Raw genomic sequence first — 21,151 nt, 5'->3', positions numbered from 1 at the left:
AGAGTTTGAGGATCTAAATCCATAATCCATTTAGATCCATTCAGAAACAGTCCACTGCTACAGAAAAAGGTAAAACAGACCTGCCCGCCATCAGAAGATAAGATGTTGGTAAGAGAGCAATGAGCCTAAGGCAAAGCCTACTCCTTTGAATATTTTTGAAAGGTCATGTTATGAACTCAATTGTCTTGACAGCTTTCCTACACCATTACACAGAAGTGTTCCTTTTGTAACACGGCTCTGTGTGGTAACAAGTGCTCAGAATAAGTGCCTGAACATAGATATGCATTTGAAACAGGATTCAGAGGGGACTGAAGCGCCAACTGCAGAATTGCCATATAAAATATAACATTCCATCCTATGTCTACCATGAAAGCTCTGCAAGTTAAGAAAGGCAGTTAAAGTCCAGCAAGCCTACCCATCTGGGGAGCGGAGGAGAGCATTCTTCCTGTCTTCAGCAACACTGAACAACAGCTGATAAATCTTTAACACACATGGTTTGTGGGATGCCCAATGCTGAGATCGAGGAGATATGGAATCAATCTGAGGCTCTGCCACAGACTTCCTGTGCAATTTTTAGCACGTCACTTGAGCCCAGATCTTTTCTGGTAGCTCCTGCTTTATTTCAGTGAGAGAAAGGCACCAAAATGCCTTTGAAGATGTCTATCAATCTTTTGGGGCCACACTGCTGAAGATATTTAGGAGCCAAAAGAGACAGAAAGCTGCCTGCTTGGCAGAATGGTGGAGAGGACCCAGCTCCTCGACAATTCTCACTCCATGTTCTGCAATTCCTTCCACAGATTCATGTCTCACAACAAAGAAGCTTTGTAAAATGTCCTCTGGAATCTGTTTTTCCTTAGAAAATAAGAGACAAAGCCATTTCTATTCTCCATAGGAATGCTGCAAAAGTTAATAATTGTTAAAAGGGGGGGTTATACACCAGCAGTGAGCCCATAAAGCAGATCAATAACCTGATGCAATTAATGCATATGAAAACTCAGAATAACCCACTGGAAATTAAGACAGTTATAATGTATCTTTATAGTACTTCAATGCATAACCCAGAAGAAATGCTGTGCGATGAAGGTGCTCACATCTTCATGCATACAAATGCTTTATTTAGAGCATAGGAACTATTATACTGAAATCTTTGAATGTGGGGTGATATTTTGGGCTTTGAATTTAAGACTTTTGAGCTATCACTATGACAACAGCTTGAAATTATTAAAAATTATTACAATACCCACAACAATGGTACTCTGGCCCTTAAGCACTATATTAACACAACTATATTAACATAAATCACTCCTAGTCCTATTTTGTGTCTGCTATAACATACTCACCATATAAAATACTCAGTCTCCATGGGTGAATAAGAAATCAGAGGGAACTTTGAGTTGAAAAAATATGGACACTCCTACATCATGTTTAGATAAATGCTGGGAGAGTTTATATATGTGTATTTATTATTATATAATTAAAAAAAAAAAGTTAACTTTTAACACAGGTCTTTGCTTCCTTCTGCTGTACAGACTGTCAGTCAATGAGTAAAGAGTGCTCCAGGAACAGGCTTATGAGTTTTTTGGTTTGTGTTACTTCACAAGTGAAATTTGGCTGTTTCAGAGCCCTTGCATTTGAAACACACTATTCTTCTCAACGACCCTATTGAGGTTTCAGAGTATTCACAACGAAAAACTGGAGCTAACATGACTACTGTAGCGACAGGGCACTCACAAGTCACACTGCTCCGCACCAGCGCTCTGCAGCACAATCACCACCTCCCACAAGACCATTCTTAAAAGGAAATCAATCTCCATGGCTCTTGTCCTGCATTACCAGAAAAATGGACAAAAAAAAGTATATGTATTTTTGAAATAAGGCTGTACATTAATCATGTGAGGGGGAAAGAGCCAGGTGAGTGCACTCCTTGGGAAGGCAGCTCCTTTTGATAAATGGCCACTGTCGAATTTGTTGTCCATCAGCCAAGCCAACCACCATAATGAACCCTTCATCCCTGTTATTCTTTGTCACCAACAGAGTGCATTGCCAACATTACTATATAGCCTATCAGGACCTCCTTGTGGCAATGTAAGAGGTTTCCTTTAAAAAAAAATCTTAAGCAAAATCCATCATATTGTTTCTGCATATTTTCAGAAGAGAGAGGGGCCAGGTATATACTGCATAAAAAGTAAACAAAGTGTAGAAATTAAATTAATTTTTTCACCAAAGTACACCTACTCAAGTGACAGATTCTATCACTTCCAGCTTGCCTTGAATTAGATTTTCTTTCCCATACTCACAGGCTACAGCACAGAGCTATGACATTTGGAAAATACTTGCAAGAATTCTCATCTGGAGATGAGAGAGTCACTGAGTTCAGCACAAAATGGTGGCGTGGTATAAGCTAGGCAAGTGTATTTTATCTACCTTTTTATGCTGATAAATAGAAATATATATAACAGAAGGAGGGCTTAGAAGGTACAAACCAAATTTATGCCTTTCAAATATGCGTTAAACTGTAGCATCATCCCTTGCTTAACAAAACTAAACTGGATTTTAATTGTTCTGTAGATTGAATTTATTCAGTCACCAAATGCTCTCTACTTCTTCTTTACTGGACTACTTCAGTTTGCTGATGCTTTCCAAGCAGGGAGGTGCCTGCAGTGGGACAGTATACTTAGAACTGAAATATTAAGTCATGCAAAGGACTTGGTGGCCATGAACTTCCTGAGCTAATGCTGAACAACCCACACTAAAACCAAGCTGTAGCTGAGCTGTTCCTGCCTCATTTGCATAGTTTACATGTAATCTTGCAGCACTGAACACTGATTAGAAGATTTCAAAGTAGCAGGATGAGCCTTAGGAAGTGATACACCCAGATGCTAGAATAAGCAGAATGTGATTTGCAATATGCCCTCGTGTTTAAAATATTCAGCTCACTATTTCTAAATACTACTTGTATTTAGATGTAGTAGTACTCTACATGCTACACTAAGCATATTGCTACTCTTTCTCATTTCATGAAGGGAGGTCAGGCTAGGTGCATTTTAATGAAGCAGGTCCAATTAGTTATTCAGAAATAGATCCTGACTCTTCCCATCTTTAACATTATCCTCTCAGATGCAACCTCAATGCTGAAAACAAGCTGCGACAGCAGGGCCTATCCAGTAGCAGCAAAGGTCATATGTTTGCAAGTATAACCCATTACAAATGCTTTGGATACTTAATGCTCTGAGCAGTGTAAACCTAAAACCTGCACCTAGTAGGCTAAGATGGTCATCTGATCTGCCAGCACTACCTGCCGTGTTGATTTGGCTTGCAAATTTTGTCTGGGGCTGAGATGTCAATTGCTGCCTGTCTCAAGCTCCTGAGAACTTTAATCTTTACACTTTCACAAGTAGAAATATAGTACAGGTATGCTTTTACATGTGCTATTTTTGGTGGTGAATTTGGCAAATACAATGCTTATGTCAGGAAGAGTGCAGTTGGAAAGGTCCAAAACACCTCTTTCTCATATGCTTATCAATATGATAAGCTGATCTATAGCACCCTTTACATTCAGGGAGTAAAGTCTCTTTCTCTTTCTCAAGCAGAGACTTCCCATCAATATTTGATGGTACAGGCAGCAAAGGAACCAAAACAAACTGACACTCTCACTTCCATTTATAACTTTACTTAGTTCAGTTCGGGTCCTAGAGGTTACCATCATCATTATTATTACTTGAGTCTGCTTAGTCCCCAAGCAAAAGTTGACCCATGTATATTTTATGAGACCGTCCTTGACAGATGAGCTTACAATCACAAGACTTATCAAGTATGGGAGGCAGAAAAGTCCCACTTTACACATAAGCAAGTATGGCAGAAAAATGATAAGTGATTTGTTCCTGGATAAGCAGCTGGGATATTAATGAAAGTGCTTTCCCCTCAATAGTACCTTTACAAAAAAAGGTATATATGGTGTTCCTAAAATCATTCACTCAGCACTTCACACTAATATGGAATGTCATCAGTCCACATAACCAGCTTAACCACAACAAATTCTCACGGATTATCCATGGGCTCCCACTCAGAAGATAAAAAAAGAAAAAAAGAAAAAAGAAAAAAAAAGCAACTAATTGAACTTTATTCTTTGCTTTATTCTTCGAGTTTTCAAATGATGACTCTCAAGGAGGAAAAAAAAACACCCAAAGTGTTTTTTTCTTACAAGATTTCAGTGTCAAGCTGTGTGCTAAGCCACAGCGATATACTAAAATAAACAAAACTATTTATTTCAGGGTCCAGAGAAATTAATATGACCAAAAATATTTTGGGATGACTCTTCTGAGCCATGAGTGAGATTTCCATGTAGCAAGTCTTAGTCTCCAAGTGTTGGTAGGCCCATTAGGACCACACTACATTGCACTCACATTCCAGGGAGGGGCTGTTAGAAGCATTTTGTTAGTGATAGCTGCAGCCCAAGGAGTCCCCTTCTGAGGTGGGCTTTGTCTCTTGCATTTGCATGAAGCCCTACTGAGGCTTCAGATTCCTATCTGACAGTCGGTAACATAAGAATGAACATACAGCAGACTAATTGGAAACACAGAGTAAATGTTACAGGTTAGCCAGCTAGTGGGATTTCTGCTCTTTTTTCTTTCTTTTTTTCACCCTCTCCTTATTTTTTTTTCTTTTTTAAACATTTTTTTTTCATTATTTCCCTCTCCCCCATCACTCATTTGCTCCCTGGAGGCCACCAGTGGCAGCTGCAGGGGTTGGCAAGAGGGCAGAATAAGCCTTGCACAGGCTGTTGAACAACTGGAATCACCAGGTAACTTGATGCCCTTCTCTAGCTTTTAATCAGATTGTGCAACTGCCCCTTGTAAGCTGAAATGGGCTGGGCAACGCAATATGTAACTGCACAGAAGTCCACAGCATTTGATTTGTCCTCATCTCCTCCTCCTGTGTAATAAATACTGTGCAGAAAGAACTGCTTAGGAATCTTCTAATTCGGAGAGAAGCAGGAATGTACCGAAACATTCTTCTTGACTCTGGCTAAGACTCCCCTCTGCAGCACATAAGACACCAAGTTTTAACAAGTTAAATCTAAAATTAGACACATTTATTTCATGATGTGGCTCTTTCCTAACATTTGTCCCACACACAAAGCTGTGAGGGTCAGTCTGGGATATCTTCCCAATCCTTGACCAAAACTTGGATTCTCTCACATTTGGATGCTCTTTATCCTTGCTCTGCATACCATGCTGCAGCCTCTCTGCTCTTCTCTATCTGTCCCAGTCTCTTTCCTTATGAGACACAAATAAACCATCCCTAGACTGCCTTCCCGATGAACCAAAACAAAACCACTGCTAAACTCCCTTCCCATCTTCTTTCTACAAGCCTCATCTCCTGTTCTGCACCTCAGCAATAGGCTTTACCTCTTTTTCTCCAAAAAGTCCTTCTGGGCATTTACTTTGCAGACCTCAACATCTCTAAATGCTGCTACCTCCAGATTTCAATCACCATCAGGCAAAGCAAATGACACAATACAGTAGCTATAAGAAAGAGTACTTATAGAGGAAGCCCTAGCAACTGGAGGCACAGACACTCTGAAAGGCAAAACAATGCTGAAACAAGCTAAGAAGAGGTGTCCTCTGGCTTTAGCACCATAGATACTCAGATACTTCATGGCTGCCTTTTCCCACTTTGAGTCGATGGTCCTGGTTAATGTTCAAATTAGACAAATAAGAGATTACAATGACAACCAATCGTAGAAACATAGAATGCCAGTTTGGATGGGACCTCAAGGATCATCTGGTCCAACCTTTCCAAGTAATACTACCGCTTATATGAGGTGGCTCAGCACTCTGTCAAGCTGAAACTTAACACCATCCAATATGCAGGAGTCTACCACTTCCAATGTTTGACTGTCCTCATGGTGAAAAATTTACGTCTTGTGTCCAATTGGAATTTCCCCAGGAGCAACTTGTTCCCATTACCCTTTGTCTTTTCCATGTGACTCCTTGTAAATAGGGAGTCTCCAGCTTCTTGGTAGCCAACCTTTAAGTACAGTAACATGGTAATAAGGTCTCCCCTAAAGCCTTCTTTTCTCAAGACTGAATAAACCCAGTTTTTTCAGCCTCTCCATATATGGCAGGTCCTACAGTCCTCTGATCATCTTTCTGGCCCTTCTCTGGACCCTTTTCTGCCTGTCTGCATCCTTTTTGTATAGTGGGGACCAAGAAATAGCCCAAATATCACAGTGTTCAACAACTGGAGAAATCCTATGGCAGGAGATACATTACACAAGAATTTCCACAAGCTTAGAAATTGGACAAGGGGAAACTGAGGCACAAAAGGGAATGCTGTGAAGGGGAGGCATTGGGCAGGTTGGTGAAGGGCTGATATGTTCCTGTAGGAAGCCCCATATTACTCATGTGTTTTAGTTCACAAAAGCAACCAGAACTTTGGATCTTATTTGAAAAGTTACAATTTCATGCATTGCCTCTTGCTGGCCTCTTAGTGCATTAAGGTCTTTTATAATTACTTGAAAATTTTAACAGCTGCTTAGGAACCCTCAAAACACTCTTTGGACACACAAGTACACTTAACTCCATAGAAAGTGGCCTATGCAATTCAACCAAAACTTACAAATACTGAAACTAAAAGAATACTAACTGGAAATGGGATACATTATCTCCTAGGTAATTCAAGCTAAAGATTCCTCCTTCAGCATTAATATTTTATGAGAAATGCAGGAACATGATAAAGCTGGTAGTGATGACAAATAAATCCAGGGGCCCATCATGCTGTGGAGGAAAGAGCAAAAATTCTTTTTTTTTTTTTTTTTTAAAGTAAATGCTCCTTTATAATCCACATCTCCCTGTAATGCATTTGAGCAAGTTTGCAGTCCACTTCAAAGATGATATAATTTTCCCAAGCCTCTCCCTTAAGAGGTGTGTGGTTTGTGTTATAGTTTACTTAAAAGCAGAGACTTGGAATCAAACCCTGGCACACACAGTTACACACTTTTGGAAATGTAATGCTGGTTTTTTTGTTGGTTTGGGGTTTTCATTTTTGTCAACTGTTTCAACAGTCTTAAAAGCATGTCACAACTTATAGTGCCACCTAGTTTCTAACCAAAAGGTTACTACCAGGTAGTAAAGCTCAATCTGCTTTCACAAAGTGTCCTTTAATATTTCAAGAAATAAAAAGGGAACAAAGGATTCATCACGCTCACCCTTTTGTTGTTCTCCTCTTCCTGGGCCTTCCTAAACTCGTGCTCTAGGGAGCAATCGATGTCATTGAAGAGGCCAACTTCCTCACAGTTCTTCAGGAAGCGTGTTGGTGTAGGAGTCTGATCTGAGAATAAGACATGAAACAGTCATTGGTATTTAATATCAAAAGGAGAGGGAGAAAATTTAACAATCTTCCAGGAAAAGAGAGGTCCTAGTTAACCTCTCCATACTTTCCCACCCTTACCACACCATCATTAAAAACAAACCACCTGGCACTGAGTTTGGACACTGTGCACTGCAAGTGAGCAGAGATAGCCAACAGTGTCTGAAAACAGGCAGCAGTCACCATTCAACCAGAAAGACAACAGGCTGGGTTTTCACAGGCCACATAACACCAGTGCACATCCTTAACGTGTGCAAATGGTCATTACAACTGCCTGTAAACCTCCAATAACAGACGCATGCAAAACAACGCACATGACAATGCACATTTACACCATTGCATGCAGATAACTGCTGCAGATACACACTAGTTAATGCCTTCAAGTGCTTGAAAACCAGCTCAAACATACACATACTTTGCAACACACATGAAGTTAGCCATGGCAAGAAGAAGTTTTAATACAATTTTTAAAGGAGAAACAAAACGACATTAAGAAAAAATGCGAAATGTTAAACTTTGACCTCAAAGAAGCATCCTTATGTGTTTTATACCTAGAAGTTTTGGTAATACATATAAAACACGGCATTTGAAGTCAAAAGATTTTTTTAACATGTGCCTTCATCTCTAGGAATTTTTTGCCCTCTCAAAAATAGTTGAGGGAAGGACAGAATTCTCTTTGATGCCATAGGCAGGACAGACTGAAGAAGATACAAGGTTTTTAGCCTTCTTTTCAAAAACTTGCAAGACACGAGCTTGATTGTCCCATGGACTGTTGTTTCAGGAATGACCTTGCTTAGTCTTTCCCCAAAAAATCAGCTCTGAGGTAGCTCCATTCATTGTGAGGCAAGTTCTTAACTACTCCACCTCAGCTTCCCCATCCCCCCCAAAATGCAATACAGAACTGTATTAGCAAAAGCAGGGGAGAACCCATATGGTCCTATCAACTTTATACACATTTTAAAATAAATAAATAAATAAATAAATAATCTATTGCGAGTTAGTTTCTTCTTCCCTGGCCCCCATTCCAGCTCTGCTTTGTAGTACCTATTGTCATCGTAAGATTTTATTCACTCTCTTAAGAAATCACCTTCTGCAGGGTCATTGACAAATATCCTACTATTTGAAATTAATTCTTTAAAGAATGAAAACTCTGCCATACTAATCCCAGTTGTCCACATTAGGCCAATTCTGATCTCAGATAAAAGCTTCCTGATTCACTGAATTCTGGAAGAAAAATTTGGTTTCTTGCACTTAGCTAAGCTGGGTCAAATTCTAGTATTTCCCCCTTACAGGGAACAGTTACCAGACAAAATGAACTTACATGATCAGCACAGAAATACACAGCCAGCCCTAAACAAAAGGCAGCATAAAAGGAATGAATACCAAACCAAATGCAGTTTCTACTTGGAAACTAAGGAGGAGGATCAGCCTCTTCCATTAAAAAAACAACTGAGGCCAATTTCCACCTGTATCAGGTGCAGTCCTACAGGCTTTACCTTCTCCAGTAATTTAAGGGCAAACACACTTGCATTTGTATTTCTGATGGAACATATTGATGTAACATGAAAAGAAAGTCCTTAAGTTAAAATGCTGCTTTATTTCTTTTGGCTTGAGCATCATACTTGTGAGCTTAAAGGAAACAAAACTTCAATGTTTGGGAATGCACACATATTTATCTATTAGTTTTCACAGCTAACTACCGTATTACCAAGTCAGAAACATAAGACTTCCCAAGAATCTTGCAAGAACTCAGCACAAGGAGCAGAGTCAGTGAGGTGCTGACATTGATGGGAGCTGAGGACACTCAGCACTTTATAGATCCATATCCTAAACAAATAGTGCCAAACAAATCTCTAGGGTAATCCCACTGAACTCAGTAGATTTACAGCAGAGTTGTCTTTGGCCCTTGAACTGGAATTTGTACTGGAAATTAAATGCACTAAAAAGCAGGAGAAGTAGATTTTGTTTCCCCAAAGGATTAAATACTACTTCAGTAAACAACACAATTGCTTTGTAGAAAAACATAAAAAATTGTTGTCAAGCCTTCCTGGACATGAAGGGCATGTTAGTACTTGAATGTGAGGCAAATACAGGAAAGTTTTCTTTTTGGAAGTAGTATATCCATAACAAATAAGGAAGATACCAATTTCATGACCAAGATGAGAAACTAGGATTTTAAAAAGAAGTTGACAGCACCACTTCCACTAAAATAAAAAAACCCTGTCTGTTTGTTTGTTTGTTTGTTTCAGAGCTGCTTGAGCCCAGAACTTGGGGGGTAGGGCAGAAGAGAATATACTAACATAGATAAGGTCTTGTTATTTTTCACCACAGTACACAGCTGATCCAGAAATCAGGCATTACTACAAGAGGCTCCATTAGGTCAGAGGCAACTCAGTGAGTAACAAGATGGTCATCAGGCATGTGCAGCTTAGGTTCCTGATCTGTTCAGCATCTATACCATGAATGCTAGACAGACATACACAAAAATGTTCTCTCAGTGAACTAAGTCTATTTTAACAGAGAAAACCCAGAGCAAGAATGGGATTTCAAATGGACAGAGGCCTCATTGGTTTTTCTCTGCACATCCTGAAATTGTATCTTCAGCACCACAGGCAGCCTGAGATAATCATGTCTTCTGTTGCCTACAGTTGATCTTCCCAATTAACTACTTCATTATCTTAAGCATCAAAGCTAATAGATTAATGACACTGTTTACACCACCTACATATTGACAGAGTGATCTTAAATTACTACCTCAGTCTCTCCATACAGTTACTGCAGTTTCTACTGCCCTGAAACCAGACTGGCAAGAATTCAATACAAGATTTTGTTAAAACAGACAGCCCCTCTCTCCTTCCAGGCAGGAGGGGGAAGCAGGGAACACCACCCAGCCTAAATTCCATGCACAGACCTTCTGGAAGCCAGTTTAGCCAGATGTAAACCAAGGGCTGCGATTCTATCTTACAATACTTCATCATCCTTCAACACTCAGAGAAACCAGAAGTCCATGAAACCAATGTGTCTGTATGAGAGCAGAACTGATAAAAATCCAAACTTTAAAACATTGAGACTTCACACAGTATTGTAGTTACATCGGACCCACACTGCACCACAGTTTTCAGGACTTCAGGGCTACCAAGTCTTGTGGGCTTTTTTAGCTCCTGAGGCAACCAACTATTTTGCCCCCACAGAACATCAGTTGTCCCTCAGGAGGCTGGCAAACTAATAGAAAACATTATTCTCAACACCACAGTAGTCTTTTTACCTAAACCAGGCAAGCCCTCATGTTTCAATTGAGAATGGTATCACAAAGGAGACCCTAGCATAAGTTATACATTCAGGTCTCCCAGAATTAATAAAATATTCCTAATTCTCAGCATTTAAAAATGCATTAATAGTTCCAAAAGCTTGTGCCTGACCTCACTGTTCCCTGTTGGCACAAACAAACCTTTTGTTGCTATCACCAGTGCCCACAACTATTGCAGGCTCACTGAGAGCAGGGCTCTGATTTGTTGTACTTGAGCAACTGGATGTGCCAGATCCATCTGGACCCAAACTCAGACAGATCTATTACCACTCTCAGCACTCCTGCTGAGGACATGGGTTACGTAGGAATCTGTCAGCATGCATGCTGTTAGCCACTCAACCCAGGACTTCAATGGCCCAAGCTGCATCTTGAAGTGGACAGCTTGGAATACAGGATAACCCTAGGCATCTGGCTGTTATACTGACCAGCCATCCCAACCCAGTCCCATTGTTTGGCATGTGAAGTCTTTCCATTCCCCAGCTGCTACCAGACTTAGTTTATTATGCCTTGAGGCATCTACCTCTAGCCAACTGCCACTTCACAGGTGTGTCATCCAACATTTATTTGGGAAGTTATTTCTATCTCATCTTCACCACCAGGCTGAACACAGAACCTGTCAAGCCTCAAACTAGGTAACACATATTTTGTTCATCCTATTGCTCAGGCTGAGTATTACTCTGAGGACACAGGCATGGCCAGAAAAGCTGCAAGAAATATTAAGTTTAAATAAACCCCAAAAATGTAAGTGGATTACATAAAAGCCCCAGAGCAAGATTTAAGGGTCTCCCTTGTGCAGATTCCGAGTCAGCCTGCAGCATCTTAAAGGAGAGATTTCAGAAGGACTCACCAATCAGATTCTGACCAGAACCTGCTATACTGCAGACCATTTTGAAAACCTGTCCTCACTGTCTCAAGGCATACCTGATTCTCCAGACTAGTTGAAAAATATGTGCTATAGGCAAAGGGAATTTTTAAGTCTTCAGTAAAGAGATTCCATTATATATTTGTTATGTTTGGCTACGCAAATTTTGTTCTCGTTGTTTGGCTTTGGTGTTTTTTGGTAATTACTGAAATAATAGTCTGAGAAAGGACACTCAGTCTCAATACATTGCTTTCAAAACAACAGCGCGGGAAATGCCACATTTGTTTGCTATACAGGGAGTTTATTTTGTCAAACTACCTTGGCTTCTAGAGTTTCATCCCTCAATGAACAAATGAAAACTTAAAAGCATGACACTAGTTAAGAAAAAATTGGAGAACCAAAGGACAGTTATGTGAAACAAGCCTTCATTTTGGAAAAAAAAAAAAAATCTGATTTGGTAAGAGATATCTAGCAGTACAACTCTAAAGTGTGTCACTTGATTCTTCTTCTTAAAAAAAAAAAAAAAAAAAAAAAAAGATTTAAAATGTTTAGTCTGATGTGCAGTAATAACAGGCATTTGGCTTGTTCAGCTGTGGGCTCTGTTGAAGTTATACACTTACCCGTGTTATACTTTCACAGAATGATAACAAAGTCAGAGAAATAGGGCTAGCTCTGCAATTTGAAGGGCTGCCCATCAAGCAGCCACAAGAAAAGTGGAATGTCCTGAGAAATTCAAGAATGTTTCTTCATTGATTTGCCAGGTTACTTCCCAAGTGTACCAAGAAGCTCAAGGTTATGACACCTTGAGCACAGGATGGAGGAGAAGGAAGAAGTGCACCCAGCCATACCTGGAACTGCCCTCACCCAGAGGCTCATAGACAAGGGCTCCCAGGAACTTTACTGCTTAAAGAGTCACTGTTTAAAGTGCCACTTGGACTTCCTGTGAGGGTACAACACATCTATAATCTCCTCTGCTCACTCAGAACCTGACCAGTTGAATTTTAGAAAATTTTTCATTTCATTATCTGATGAAGTAAGTAACACAGAAGTGAACAAGAAATAATTCAAAAATTTATTTCCTTGCTTCTAATTATTTTGTTGTCCACAATATCCATGTGTAGATAAACCTTCCAGTGTAGGCCACATGGAGAAAAAAATTAAGCCAGCCACAGACGCCAGAAGTTACCTCACTGAGCACATACTGTGTTTCATCTAGAGGAGAGACACTGTTTCTATCTCCACAGTGGGCTTTACCACCAAAGTTCTAGAGAATTGGATTTCAGTAAATAGAATCTGGAAGAAACAAGGTTTCTTCATTATATTTTTGTATGGATAATCCTGGCCTCTCCTGTATCTGCTAGCAACACTTCTGGAATGACTTCCACCGCTCCAGCTATGGAAGGGTGTCACTCCTTCCCTTCCCAAATTTGATACGACAGGAATCTCAGTGTCCCCAACTCCCAAAGGCCAGCTCCACAGTATTTTTAGTACTTACCTGGAGGGAAAAAACCTGTCTCATGGACATTAATATTTTGGTGTTAAAACCACAAAAGCTTTTGACACACAACAAACCTACCGTTTTAAAGCAATGCAATGTTTAGTTAGCACAACAGAAGGGATGACATCTTGTTTAGTTAAACTAACTACAAAGTTTCCTGCAATGATGACTAGCATGCAAAACTTACACAAGATATTCTGTGTTATCTCAAACAGCTCTTTTTTGGCTAAGAAAGATGAAAATGGAAACCATCAGTGACTCATAATCCATACTCACAACAAGGCTTTCTAACAAACATAATTAAAATACAGACACAAAAAAGGAACAAAAACCATTACAGTCTTTTTAAATGAATGTCAAACTTTCCAACAAAAGCACTGGTTGCATTCTCATTCAGTGCCTTCAGCAAACCTCCCTTCCATTTATGCAGTCAGAAAATATAAAGCTGTTTAGTGTATCAGTGTAACTGGTGCTTCTGAACTAGTTCAGGAGTCACTGAATTTAATGAGACTTGTTCTTCAGCCAGCATCAATAATTTCAAGGAAATATATTGAAGCTGGTTGATAACCAGGAAGCTCTTGACTAGACATGCCTACTAAACCAGTATAGCACCAATAATGTTGATCAGGTCACAGAACCTTGTTCATTAAACACTGAGCCCACCTATGCAACAAGATGTAACATAACTTTACCTCTCCCTTACAAATTGGTATGTCAGAAGTCAGCTCAGATTTCGCACGAGAAAATTTGCTACTTACCAAGTAATACTTTGCTTATTTTCTAAGGTGTTGCATTGGTCAAAGAGCAACAGTCCCTGTTTTAGTGCCTACCTCCAAAAATAATTTATAGAAGATATGCTTAGTGTATGTTAAATATTACTGATATTATACTGAACCCAGACTGAGTATTAGCTATCTTTGGAAACACAGTAGATAATACTAACGGCTACCTGAAAGCATACATCATTAATTACTAATAATGAAAGGATTAAAATACAACACATTAAAAAGTAGTATACAACCTGCTGGAAAACAGGAGAAAGTCTGACTACCTAGGCACCTTAATGAAAAGAGAGGAAAAAAACCCAACTACACACTAACACTGCACCTGGCTTATTACAGGGCAATTGCTGCTGAAATTCTTTGAACCTACTGATGACAGAAACAATAAAAAAAAAAAAAAAGTCAAATAAGCAAAAAAGCAAAAAAAACACCAAGAAGTAAGACAAGAAGACAAATGTTTAAGGGAAAAGTCTGCATCTTTTCCCCATATATCATTAATTTTTCATTATGAAATCTAAGAATAAAACATCTTAAACTTTAAGGTATTTAGATTTCCCCGGGGTTTAGGTGGGTAATGAAACAACTATTTTTCAATGTCTCCCTGCAGAGAGTAGATGATCTATGATGCTTCCAAATGAAGGACTGAAAAATGCCAAACAAATCTACCAAACAAACACAAAAAGAAAAATCATATACAGCAGAACCGGGATGCAGACCATTGTGGTCAGGCACATTTGCTGCAGTCTTTGAGAACGTGCAGCTTTTTACACTTTCATTAATACAAAGGACCATCATCCAAAAAATGCAAAGAATACATCCCTCAGAAGCAATCTTAGAGCCTTTCTGGCCACAGAATTCTGCATTTCTATGTACTTAATTGGCTAGCGAAAGGTTTAGGGGCCCCACTACCGGTGGTAGTGGCAGAAGCCAGTCAGAGCATTTTGCTTTGGAAAACAACCCACTGGAAGGAGCAGGACAGCTATCTCATGGAAGTTACCACACATAAATGGAGCTACTATACTCAGGGGACTCCTGATGATAGAATACGCTCCTTTGAAACTGCCCTTGAGCAGTAGTCTTGCCAAACAGAAAGTTCTAACAAAAACCTGCACTTTCAGAGTGAATGTGCTCACAGTACAGATGCCTTTGAGCAGTTTCACTGCCAGAGGACATGGCCAAATGCAAGAGCAGCATTTTCACATTCGTGCTTGGAAACGCAGGCTCCTGCAGGCACAGCTGGCATGCAGGCATTTTACAACCCCTACTCTTCAACATGATGCGTATTGCTCCTTTCTAAACTTCATCCATCATGGCACTTTTAAGTGTAAGAGGAAAATAAATTCTATCTGGGACAAGGTCAGTCTGATTTCTCACTGGTGCCTGAAGTTCAACCAAAAAAAAAAAAAAAAAAAAAAAAGAAGCCTAAAACAAGTATTTGCAAGCTACCCAATTTTGATTTTCATAAAAATGGAAACCGCTTATCCATAAAAGAGGCAGTCTGCTGGAGACCCTTTAATCATTCTATATTTGCACCTAAAATGGCACAGTTTACCTTGAAGAAGCCCATTTCAAAAGACAAATATCAAACACTGGTTAACATCCACACTTACATTTGCATCACAGGGTTTTTTCCTACAATTACTTTGAAACCTGAAAAATCACAGAATCATAGAATGAATCATAAAATGCTTAAGGTTGGAAGGCACCTTGAAGATCATCAAGTTCCAGCCTCCCTGCTATAAGCACAGACACCTCACACTAGACCAGGTTGCACAAAGCATCATCCAATCTGGTCTTCAACACCTTCAGGGAGGGGACACAAACAAGCTCCCTGGGCAACCTATTCCATGTCTTACTACCCTCAAGACGAAGAATTTCTTCCTAATATCTAACCTAAATCTCTTTCAGTTTAAAACCATTACCCCTTGTCGTATCACTGTCCTCTCTGGTAAAAAGCCCCTCCCCAGCTTTCCTGTAGCCCCTTCAGGTACTGAAAGGCCGCTATAAGGTCCCCCCGGAGCCTTCTCTTCTCCAGGCTGAACAGCCCCAAGTCTCTCAACCTGTGTTCATAGCACGAAATCCTAGTGATATTACTCCTAATAAGCAATGACTATAGCCCAAGGGATATAGAATAGCAAAGGGAACAGGAAAGGAGAAAATGTGTAAGATTAAGGCTGGCTTGGCCTTACCCAGCACTCACTGAATGCCAGCAAGCCACTGAAGTGTGGTTACTCAGACAAGAGCATGAAAAAACGACATAAAAAAATAAAGGCTGTAATTGCACATAATACCAAAGAATCTTTGTGTATTGCAAAGAAAGTGTAAAGAGAAATGGTTACCTTTAGGGGGAAAAGAGTCCTGGATATTACCCACTGGTTTACCTCTCTGCTCATGGCTATTTACAGTGGGCAGGTCTTGAGCCACCATAAAAGTGGCTCATACAAGGTGGCCTGTTACAGTTGCTGAAGTGAGCCTGTCAAACTTAAATAGTGAGTCTTATAGGAACAGTACAAATGCACTTCATTAACACACTAGCTGCTGGGCTCCCAGGTGACATGCGCTGTAAGTGCCTATATTTCACTGGCATGTTGACACGAGAGCCAGGGAGAGAGCTGCCAGCATGGCTGAAGTTCAACAATTTCTCTCCTTCTTGTGCCAAACCTGTGGGAAGGCATAAGAATGGCAACTGTCTTTTTGTTTAAAGATATGCATTATAGCTTCTTCCATCTCTACTTGTTATTTAATTGGAGCTGGGGCTTTTTAAAACCTATCTTGGAGGTATTTTGCCAGTAGCTTTCCAGCAGGAGTCATGTTTTCAACATCACCTGAATAGTTATCTTGACTCTTGAATTCGTGTCTTCTTACCTGATAACATATTATCTGTTTTTATTGAAGGAAACTTCAAAGTCATTTCATGTTTGTGCCTGTGAATCATCAGATGATCCTCTGTTGGAAAACGCTGTCAGGCAAACAGAGAGAGAGGAAGAGAGAGAGAAAAAAAAAAAAATAGAAAAAGAAAAAAAAAAGAAGAATTTAATTCTCTAATAAACTTTTGGCACCGGACAGAATTTCAAAAATGAGAGAAAGAAATGCATCCAGCTAGAAATGTGTCCAAATGGCACAGGAAATAGAATATTTGAAAATGCAAGTGAGCATGAGTAACAAATAGCTGTACTCTACTTTTAAACTTATTTGCTGCAGTGCTCCCTGGGGTTGCAAACCGCAAGGTGTCATGAATTTCCTTGAAAAAGTTGCAGACAAGTTTTGATTCTAAGGGTCTCCAACACCCACTCCAGCTACCACAGGCCCACAAGTCACCACGTGCCTGAGGATCTGCAATAACTGCCGTTGTATATGCTATTAGCCCACGGCAAACACAAGTAATGCAGCATATCTTAAATCACTTTACTGGATTTTTTTCTGCTTTTGTGTCTTTCTGCAATCTGTATCTGCTGAGCAGCAATAAAAATAATCAAATAAGACAGCCTTTCCCTACCCAAAAGTATTCAGGCAAAACGCATCTTTAATTTTGGAAACCTCTGATATTTGAATTGATTCCAAGTGGCAATGCAATGGTGCTCGGTATGTAACAACTATTTATGACCTTTTATGATACTAAATTAAATTCTTTTCCTTTGTCAAGCAGTGGAGGTGGAGAGATGTGCTTTGTAAGAAATTAATCAGTGTGCTAAGTTTGTTTTACAGTCTGATAACAGACTTTTACAACAAACAGTTTCTTTTGAACACGAGAAAGAAGAGACAAGCTTGAATAAACGTTCAAGCACTTGCTCACTTGGGCTCTAAGGGCAGACTGGTTCTGTCAAATTTCCTTCACCAGAAGCTGCACACACAGACTTTTGCTACAAACTACTGTAGCAGTTTTAACAGGGTTATTTCAGGACTGACAAAGCCCAAAAGTTGTATCATCAGGACTTGAGGAAAAAAAACACCCCAAATTAAAAAAATTAAAAATAAAGCAGCTTTTTAAAGCAACAAGTATGTAGGAGCCTGTAAAACAGACTGGCAACAACAGAGTTAAAGCGACTTAAGGCTTTCAACACAGTATATTCTTGGCTAAGTGACTTTGCTTGTAGCGATAGTATAAATAGTTGCAGTATGTTACACCTTCTGAGAATCTCTCTAAGCCCACAGATAAAGCAGCATAAATAATGAATTCTCTGGAAAAAAAAAAAAAAAAAAAAGAAATATCCCAAAGACCTTTTCCTCACTGTAAAATCCTGGTTCATTGCTTACTCATCTGGAAGAAATGCAGCACCAGAAATTGATGTTAAGAGCAAAGGGAATATGTGAAAGTTCTTGCTCAATGAAATTGTGAGGGGGGGGAAAAATACATCTTGTTCTCATGAAAAGGGATTTTCCTTCATGGACACCCCACTCTGTCTTCAGGGTGAAATCAGACAGCTTAAAGAGGGCATGGGGCAACTGAGGAGAAGCTACTCCTCCAGCCCAGACTTCTTAGACTTTTTTGTAAGCCTGCTTTCTTCCTTGTGCAGAAGGTCAACTCCCTCAGCCTTCAATATGCATCTGCACTGGCTGACAGAGAAGCAAGTCTCCAGCCAGCTTAGCTGGAGAGCAGAACTACAGTGTGCCCTTCTGTCCTCATTTACAAGAAATGCAGGTCATGTTTGGAAATGGGAAATTAAATGGTTTTTATTATTAAGTCACACCCACACTGCTTGTCTTAAGAAATTGTATCAGCATACAACCAAACCTGCCCTCTGAACACCAAATGAGCTTGTTTGGATCAGCTTCTCCTCCACTGAGGAAATTAATTAATAGCTGATATGAAAACACTCAAGTCCACAGATCTGAGTGGAAGTGAGTTTTAAGAGTCAACAAAAAGGTAAATAAAACTTGACTATAAAACTTGAATACTTTTATTCTGCTTCTGTGACAGAATGGTGAAAGTTTAACTCTGCATGTGGAGAGCTGAAGTGACAAATCCTTTATCAGAGGGACACCCATAGATAGGCTCCCAGTAAGTGAAATAGCAAAGCTGCTCAGTCAGTTGTTAACCCAACCTCAGGTTTCTCCCTTTCCTTATTTCAGCTCTTAGCAAAATCAACACCTACACTCCAGCAATAGTCACCCATCGTTCCACCAGAAGAACCTAAAGGGTTGTAAAAATATCAGCCAGCTGAAACTCCTGAAGTATAGTTAATGCAGGGAAATATCCTCATTAAGAGAGGAGGGCTCTGGGAAATGGGTAAGCTAAATCACTTAAAACAGATGCATACAGGAAGTCTGTGGCAAAAGCCCAAAAGATGCTCTCTCCTGAAGATTTTACTGAGAAACCAAATTTGGGTCAGAACTGCGACACGTGAAACTTCCCTCATTGCTTCATGGGAGAAAATTCCCTCACCACTCAAAATCATTGAAAAAACACAGAAATGCCAATTCAAAATCTTATCAAGTAAAATCCTTGTCACTTCAGTTTCTTTAAGATCACTGAACATCTAATATTATAGGTCAGCTTGTACCCTCAAAGTCACGTGGCAGATCACCAGTCAACAGGAATCCCAAATGCACATCCTGGGGCAGAATTTATCTATAAGCTACATTTTCTATAGAGAATATTTAGTAGGAAGATGTCTCAGATATTTATTATTATTTTTTAAAAAGCCAATAAGATATCATTGTCTTTAGGTATTTTTAATAAATCAGAAGGGTTACCACATTCAATAGGAAATGTAATATATTCCATTATACATCTAAGCAGAAGACAGACAAATGTGTCCTGCCTAGTGTGTCCTCTCTTGCTAGCCACTATAGTGATTTGCAATACTTGGCTTCAAACATTAGATTGGGGATGAGGGAAGGCACAGAAGCAGTTTTACCAACTCACTTTTGACTGGCTGTTGTATTTGCTTAAATATTTTGTAGTAACGTCTTGTGGGGTAATGAGGGAATTGAGGGGGAAAAGGACTTGAGAAAAACAAAACAAAAAAACCAACATACACGTTATTATTAGACATGTGTTAATATATCAGGAGGCCCTATACAAGCCAGAGCTAGTGCTGAGGACTCGATTAATATCACCGCTGACTCCACTCACCTGTGAGCAGCCTGGGGCACTGCAGACAAAAGGCCTCTCCTGCTCCAAGTTCATCTTTGATTCCTCATAAATCTATGTGTTAAAAGGGGGAGGGGGAAAGAAAGGGAACCTATGAATATATACGTTCTAAACTTCACACATACATGCAGCAACATACATTCATCACGGTTTGTGCTTTTATTTCAAACTCCCAAAAGAGACCAGAACAAAGTTTTTGTCCTCAGAGTACTAAATTTGCTAATATTCAGCAGGCTCCCTACAGTCTAAGCTCTTATTACTCCTTCCTGAGCACATGTTTACTTTGAAAGAAGAAAAAAAAAAAACCATTAAGCTTTCACAGCAGAAATCTGCCTCAGAAAAAAAGCATATGTTTGGTGCTGTTATTAGATAAGACCGTGTCTGCTCAGAAATATCTCAAATTAAGGGTTTTTACCTTTCCTTCTTTGGTTCCTGCTGAACAACATTAAAACCAGACGTCCAGGTTATTTCTGAGGAAGAACCTACTTTTTGAAGTCCTTCATCTGTACTTCTCAATATTAATAACTTAAATACATTACATACATACTCTCTAAACACACCAGATAATTGTGTATCCCCATCTTTTAAAAGGTCAACTACATCTTCAGGAGCTTGAGAAGTGAAGTTTTACCTAAAACTGCAGCTTCCCCATAGCAGTTCCAGTCCTGTAACCTTGAACTAAAGCCTGAGGGAAAGCTCCCGGCTCTGGAATAAAACTGAAGGAGGAAACATTTGCCCTCAGAATGCAGTAACACAGCTGAATTTGGGTCAATATCACAGCAGTGTCTCTGGCCAGCATCAACGAAAATAATTTTTTAGTAACATTCTAGGATGTAAAATAAATAACTTCCTTCAGAAACATTTTGAGCCTCTTGGTATAAATGGCATTATGAGCTAGACTATAGTAGCTGACTCACCTTAAAGCACAACATATGACTTCTGCTCATGTCATGTCTCAAATCCCTTAAAATTCAGGCTCACTGTAGTCCTGCTTAGACAAATATCTGAGATGTGCTTGTGTAATTTGTTTCATAAAACAAAGATAAATATATTGGGGAAGAAGCAAAATTTTATGTAAAAGTACAAAAATCTGCAGAAGGACAACTCAACTCTGTTGTCATTTCTTAAAGCTACAATTCATTGCTTTCTATTATCAGGTATATTGTTACCACATTTACACTTGTTGTTCAAAAAGCTTTATTGTCAGAAGAGTTGCTTCCACCCTCTGTAAACAATA

The 21,151-nt window shown here is 39.5% G+C and overlaps 1 protein-coding gene across 1 annotated transcript in view; it reads right to left on the bottom strand.

Annotated features, from left to right (window-relative positions):
- The window catches only part of CREB5 (cAMP responsive element binding protein 5), a 259,903-nt gene that overhangs the window by 197,975 nt on the left and 40,777 nt on the right, over positions 1-21,151 (bottom strand). The window contains exons 4-6 of the mRNA XM_051612169.1: positions 19,897-19,968; positions 16,686-16,779; positions 7,211-7,332 (exon numbers count right to left, since the gene is read on the bottom strand). Of these exons, the coding sequence (XP_051468129.1) occupies positions 7,211-7,332; positions 16,686-16,779; positions 19,897-19,968 (288 nt within the window). The remainder of the gene's footprint in view (positions 1-7,210; positions 7,333-16,685; positions 16,780-19,896; positions 19,969-21,151) is intronic.

This window comes from Apus apus, chromosome 2 (assembly GCF_020740795.1).
Source record: "Apus apus isolate bApuApu2 chromosome 2, bApuApu2.pri.cur, whole genome shotgun sequence".
In the NCBI taxonomy this organism is placed as follows: domain Eukaryota; kingdom Metazoa; phylum Chordata; class Aves; order Apodiformes; family Apodidae; genus Apus; species Apus apus.
The sequence above is the reverse complement of the archived record's forward strand: the minus strand, read 5'-3'. Positions and strand labels throughout refer to the sequence as shown.